General features: G+C 41.8%; 1 protein-coding gene across 4 annotated transcripts in view; it reads left to right on the plus strand.

Moving 5' to 3' along the window:
- PHKA2 (phosphorylase kinase regulatory subunit alpha 2) overlaps positions 1 to 1260 on the plus strand; it is a 112933-nt gene extending 111673 nt beyond the window's left edge. For all 4 annotated transcript variants that reach the window (XM_043993243.1, XM_043993244.1, XM_043993245.1 and 1 more), the window contains one exon: positions 417 to 1260. In XM_043993243.1, the coding sequence (XP_043849178.1) occupies positions 417 to 587 (171 nt within the window). In that variant the 3' untranslated portion in view covers positions 588 to 1260. The remainder of the gene's footprint in view (positions 1 to 416) is intronic.
- The last annotated feature ends 5981 nt before the right edge of the window (positions 1261 to 7241 follow it).

The following is a 7241-nucleotide window of genomic DNA, read 5'->3' on the forward strand; positions in this document are numbered from 1 at the left end:
ATATATATTTATTTATGGAGAAAGAAATTAATTTTTTTTTTGGTGGGGTAATGAGGGTTAAGTGACTTGCCCAGGGTCACACTGGTAGTACGTGTCAAGTGTCTGAGGCCAGATTTGAACTCAGGTACTCCTGACTCCAGGGCTGGTGCTTTATCCACTGCACCATCTAGCTGCCCTGAAATTAATTTTTTTTTAAAGTCCTAAAGATAAGTATGTGAAAATTCATTGAGGTTTTCTAAATACTCCTAAACTCAAGGCAGTTTGGGTATTTTGGGTGTCAGTATTGGTATGATTTCCCCTACTCTCTTTCACTTGCTGGCCTTTTCTAATGTAGGGAATTAAGTAGGAAATTAGATGTTTATCTCTCACGCCTTTATCACTCATCTCCCCACTGCCTTCTTTGCTCTCTCCCACAGACATCCCTGGGGGTCACGGACACCCTGGAACAAGACCCAGCCACAGGAATGTGCCACCTTTTCTATGACAGTGCCCCAAGTGGAGCCTATGGCACGATGACTTACCTGACCAAAGCAGTCGCCACGTACTTGCAGGAGTCACTCCCCAACACAGGGTGCCTGATGCAGTGAGGCTTCCCCCCCACACACCAAGCTGTCATGCTTCTGATCTGCCCCGGGCCTCACCCTGAAGACACACTGCTTTTCCTGGATCCCTGGATCTCTCTGTGCTGCTGCTTCCAAATGATAGTCCATCAGAAAACATTAGCCCAAAAGACACTGGAATCTGACCTTGTCACATACATACCCCGTGTGTGTACAAGTCCCATAAAAAATGATGAGAACTCTGCTTTCCCGAGTCACTCTCTAGTGTCATTTTCAAAGGTCACTTTTCTAGGGTTGTAGATCTTGGGATATCTGGTCTCACTGGTAGTGAGGGAGAATTGGAAATGTCTTTCTTTTGAGTACAAAGTAAATGAGAATCTAGTCTAAGCTGCTTCTCTAGAAGAGGCACAGAAATAGATTCTGCGAGGTATAAATGCATCCGCAAGATGGAAAAGAGCAGCATCTATGTGCCCCTTGGCTAAGTAGAAAAAAAATAGATTTAACATTCAAGCTCAGTGTATCTGTGCACTGAACTTTATTTTTTCCCCAAAATATAACAAGTACATCTTTTTATGAAACTTGACTTTTGTATGGCTTGACTTTTCTTCCTTGACCTCTGGCCATTTTATTGTAGGGACTCCATGTGATCCAGTTATCTTATTTTCAGAATTCAGTGAAATTTGTCTGTTGCCAAAATTAAGAAGTTTGTGTTTGTGTTTGTGATTGGGAGGGTGGTGTAATTCTCATCTTGGCATTCTTTCAACCAAGAGGTTTTCTCTTATTTTCTCAAAAATGCTTCATTTTCTTACCCCTGGAGAAAACAGGGAAGGTGAAGATCAAGTCTTTGGAGAAGAGATGGGCATATGTATAGTTTAATTCATTTAAAAATGTACAGGACCGCATACCCTATAGAACACATAGGCAGCTACTATCTCCCTGAAGATGCTTTCTGACATCTTGTCTGCCCAGAGATGAAAGTGGAATGTCCTGGCCTTCTCTTTGGAACCGTGTTAGCACATCCCAGCAAGGCAGTGGATATCTTTTCCTTGCTCTTTTGAGGGAGCCTGGGGCGTAATGGGTATGACTCATCAGATGCAGATGAAAATTAGTGGTGTGTTCCCAAGGGAAAACAATACCTTGCCTTATAAATAGTACCAGGCATGGGACTTGAAAACTTCTCTGAGATTTTCTTTCATCCTAATGTTATTAGATAAATCTTGTTATAGATAATGATTTAGAGGAACAGAGGCAATTTGTAATAGGAACCTTCAAAGTCATTGTCAGGGACTAAGCAATAAAGTGATTGTAGAATAACCACACAATTGCTAAGTACCTTAAGGCTAATATTCTCTAAGTCTCATTCAACTAGTGAAAGACAGTGTTGGGGAGAGAGGGAAGGAAAGGGAGCTGTAATAAATAGTTCCAGGCCCTTAACCTCTCCTCTCAGCGTTCCCTGGACAATTCTCCAAGAGCATTTGGTAAAGGGAGTTGCCATACAGGGAGTCCCCACTCCTCGGAAGACCCAAAAATAGTGCTCAAAGGAGCTCGGTCAGAATCGAAGAGCTGGGTTTGAGGCCCAGTTCTGTCATCAAGCAGTCAGTTCTAGGATCTTTTGGCAGGACCTCTTTTTTTTTTCTTTTATAAAGTAAGGAGAAGATACAGGCTGGTTTCCAAGATCCTCCGTGTTCTAAGACTCTCTAATTTTATCAATAACTCCCTAGTGAACATAAGGAAGAAGTAACTCTACAAAACAGTAAATGAAGAATCTACGATCCAGTGTGTTAATTAATGATAGTTTACTTTAACCTTCCTATTTAAAGGGTCCTTAGTATCTAATTACCCACTGCCTTTTTAGTTTACCAAAAGAGAAAAATCCATACAATATTATTTACACACTTATTTTTAGTTAATGGCACATGGACACCATTGGCACAAGCAAATCTTTCTCAATGCCTTTTTCATTCTTTTAGAACCATGGTATTTTTTATTGAAGCTTCAAGTTTCAGTGCTGAGGTTCAGATCATTTTACAGATGAGGAAACTGAGAAAACCAGTGAAGTGGCTTGCCCAAGATTATGCAACTAGGAACTATCTGAAGCCAGATTTTAATTCAGGTCTTCCTCCAGGTTCAGCACTCCTTATTTCATCATGATCAGATAATGCTTGGACATAACTAGCATTTTGCCCATCTTTCCTTGGCTTCCCAGGCTGGCAAATGCATACTTCAACTGGAAACTGCATAGATTTCTCCCTACACACAAAGGAGTGGCATAGTGGAGGGACTGTTTGTTCCAAGGTCCCATGGTGGAGTGATTCGGAGCTTGCTGTGTGCTGTGCACTGCACCAGGCCTTGGGGCAAAGGAAATAGCACCCATCATCCAGGACCTTCTGGCAAAGAGTGTAAATGCCTAAAGAACTATCACATGAAACTGAGTATCTCACCTTGTGGCCTGTGCTCCCACCACAGGCTTCGATGGAACCTTTGGGTTGCCCTTTATCTTGCCCAGAACCACTTCCTGAATTTCTCCACATTGAGCTGTTCCCCCATCCTTCCTCTCCCCTTCATGTGTTGGTTGTCTTCCTCCATTTGAATGTAAGCTTAAGGATGGGGACTGTCTTGATCATTTGTGTGTATGTATTATATAGATATATACATGTATATTACATATATATATGTATATGTATCCAGCTTGGCACATAGTAAGTGGAATGATTGCATCTTTATCCACCTATCATCTATCATCTGTCATCTGTCACCTGTCACCTGTCACATGTCTACTGTCTATCCACCTACCTAGTCTACAGGAGAGATTGTCAACAAGTGCTAGTGGCAGTGTTATCAGCCACTAGCCTGATTCTGGTCATGAAGACCATATCCTGAGAGATTTTCTACTAACTTAAGCAGTCATCCAAACTCTAAAATGGGTTCTCAGCCTGGCATCCATGAAACTTTTAAGTATATTGATGATTACATTTCATTAAGATTGATTTCCTTTGTAATCCTATGTGTTTTATAAATTCAAACAAAAACAAAACTATTATTCTAGGAAGGGCTGCCATAGGAAAGAACGTGCTGGAGCTAACTTAAACCCACTTTAATGATCTGATTGTTAAATTTCCAAGATAAGCATTTACTGCTTGGGAAAAGACAAGTCCTGCAAATAAGGTCTTGATTTATTGTTTTGTTGATTGTCTAGACCTAAGAAATTGATGGCGAAAATGTTAATGCAGATTGAACTCATAAGTGTGTTGTACATACATTTTTTTCCAGGGGGCTGTTTAAACATTTGCCACCACACAGTGCCATCTATAGGCTTCTCCAGACTGTCTTTTGAGTCCATAATGCATGGAAGGATAAAAACCCCACCAGGAGGAGGAGAATAAATGCACATTTTCCTGGGTGACTATCCTAAAGTCATCCTGTTAATCTAAGGGATATAGTTAATATGGATTTAGAACAGTGTAAGGGAAAAGATCACTGGCTATGAAGTCAAAGGGCCAGGGTTCAGATCCTCTCTGTGCAACTTTAGGCAAATCACTTAACTAGACTGGGTCTCACTTTCCTCATCTATTATAAAATAAGGGAGTTGAACTAAGCAGATTTCTGAGGCCCCTTTCAGTTCTTAGAGCTATGGGTTTTTTTCATTTCCTACCTACTGGAAACCTTGCATCCTCCCTGAACGTCTTTTGGGTTTCACTGAATCCTAGTGACACAATCGTATGTGACAGAGTCAGGCCACCTCATGAGGAGATGGGTGTGCTTGCCATGGAATGCTGTAGCTTCATTGCATAGACTTCAGTGAAATGAACTGCATGTCCACAGCTTGTCTTAAACCCAGACCCCAACAAATATATAGGCACATAAAACCAGTAAAGATGCAATTAGGCCACTGCCCCACCATGGCAGCAATCATTCTTGGGCCAAAGAATATAGAATGCAACACGGTTCCAAAATGCCATTCAACTCATAGCCTCCCAGGGATCGGTGACAAGATCAGGATGGGGAGGCATCAGTGTCATGTTTTTTCATTCATACTTCTGCCAGATCTCCCACCTTCCCCTGCCAGCTGCTTCCTATTTGATGTCCATCACTTGGAATGACCAGCCATTCCTCTGCCTCATTTCTCAACAGGGGAGCGATGGGATATAGGTACAGGCAGACCCAACTCGGATCAAGACTCTGTACCATTACTGCCGGTTTTTTGTCTTTGAATTTCTCCTTTCCTTCTGCCTCCCCAGGAACCAGATATATCCCTTTGTCTACTGATCAGCAGCCAACTGAGCTGCTTTTCTACCCTTATCCCAACCACCAACTCTACCCCTGTCCTTGGAGTTGAGGGAGTTAGTTACAGGTGCAAAGAAAGCACTGGATTTGAGAAAGAACGTAAGCTTTCTGAGGTCAAGGACGGTCCATGTCTAAAGCACCTAGCACAAATCAGTTGCAAATCAGCTAATCAGACTGAATGGTGTGGAAGCTAGTTAGGGGAAGGGGGCAAATATGTCATCTGTGCAAGATTGACTGATGTGTTGGCCTTGTTCTCGAGTAGAAATTCCAGAAGTTTCAACATTAATCTGCTGATCCAAATCGAGTCCAACCGTCTCTGTTCCCCAAACATTTCCATTTTGGAGACAGCTTATAGGGATAAAGATAATTTAATTCATTTGTTGGTTGCCTTGCTGGAACATTCTCCATACACAGCCGCTGTGAGGCAAGTCCTCATCTCAACTTCAGAATACAAAAGAAGAGATACAATTCTCAGGAACAAGCCTGGTTCTAATTTAAAACAATCTCCTGCCCAGAGATGATGTGGAAGGAAGCTGACGCTCCTCTCATTTTGTGCTGCCCCTTAAAGCGCACACTAGGGAGATCAGCCCTAATAAGAAATTCAATCTAAGTGTTTGATTCAGTTTTTCAAAAGGTCTTTAAAATGAAATCCTGAAATAGTACTGCGTTTCCACAGGCATCCAGCTGCTGGCTTCAAAGTGTGGAAGCAAGCTTCCAGCCTTGCTTTCTTTTTTTAGAGCCTTTGACAGACCCACATGGAGCAAAGGAAAATGTGTATCTGTGGGTGAGAATATAGGCACAGGCACAGCCAGAACAGCCCATTTTGGGGGGGGTAGTTCACTGAATCTTCATTGGGATGAAACAGAGAAGACCACCAGGGCCCCTTTGAGCACTTAGGGGTGACTAGAGTTCTCTGGGCTGGAATGATTTTAAAGGCTTATAGGTGGACTTCATTCTCCTTTGGTTACCACTTCAGAAGAGAAGAAAGGTCAGTTTGGGACTAATTGGGATTAAAACATAAGGGTTTAGTGTCAAATAAGAGTGTTCTATTTTGCAGTAATATCTCCAAGGAGCCGTTGTTGGTCCTTTGTGTTTCTTAAGTCAAAAGACCTTTCTTCTTTGTGACTTTGTTCCTCATTCCTTTTGACCAAATTGATGATGATAATTTGCAAACTATGCAAGTCCATCTCCCCTCCTCTTGTCTTCTGCCCATACTTAAGCCATTCACTGATTGTTAACAGTTCTACTGATAAACATTTATTAAGCACCTTCTCTGTGCCAAGGACTATAGTGGGGAAACAAAAAATGAAACTGCCTCTGGCTACAAGGATCTTACATTCTATTGAGAGCACAGCCTAAGGCAGGAATTCTCAGTCTTCTGGGCATTGAAGCACTCAGTGGATAGGTTTGATTTTCAGAGTCTGCACATGCAAACACACACTTATGTGCAAGTGCACACTGTGTATCTGACATATTTCATGTGAATTAATATCTCCCTTTGAAATCATTCAGCAAAAATAAGCCAATTTGGGGCAGCTAGGTGGTACAGTGCATAAAGCACTGGCCCTGGTTTCAGGAGGACCTGAGTTCAAATTCAGCCTCAGACACTTGGCACTTACTATCTGTGTGACCCTGAGCAAGTCACTTAACCCTCATTGCCCAGCAAAAAAAATAAATAAGCCAACTTTGCATACCTACTCTGTATTACCATGAAACGAGATTTAAGATCTCTAGCTACACAAATAAGGAGAAAACTATCCAGGCTGATAAAATTTGCTACTATAGTAAACTCTAATAACACACTAATACTGAAACTGTTACTGCACTTTTGTCTTTCCCCCAATGCAATGGCCCATCAAAATGAGTTGGAGGGCAGCTAGATGGCAACGTGGATAGGGCACGAGCCCTGGAGTCAGGAAGATATGAGTTCAAATCTAGCGTCCAATACTTATTAGCCATGTGACTCTGGGCATGTCACAACCCCAACTGCCTCCCAAAAAGAGTGAGTTAGAGTCTACACATCTGAAGGGGAGTCTAGTGCAAATATTAATTATTCATCCATTTGATTATATAGAGAGTACCTACCCTAAAAGTTTCAGTCATCAAACTGATCAGGGTTAGGAACTGGAAATGACCAATATTATTGCCAAAGAGCAGCAATATAAACAATGTTTTCCCTCTTGTTTCCTTTCCTGGATTGAATAACCATTCCTTGTGTTTGATTCCCTCATTTTCTCTCAAATGCCAAAAACTACTGCTTGACCGAGAGCTCAGTTGTTTAGGAAAGATGACAGGTTACTAAATGGACTGGACTGTAGGTAGCACAGTCTTTTGGCTTTCCCTCCTTTATGATATTTTCTCAACATAAAAAATACATTGTGGGGGGCAGCTAGGTGG

Source organism: Dromiciops gliroides, chromosome 3, assembly GCF_019393635.1.
Source record: "Dromiciops gliroides isolate mDroGli1 chromosome 3, mDroGli1.pri, whole genome shotgun sequence".
Lineage (NCBI taxonomy): Eukaryota > Metazoa > Chordata > Mammalia > Microbiotheria > Microbiotheriidae > Dromiciops > Dromiciops gliroides.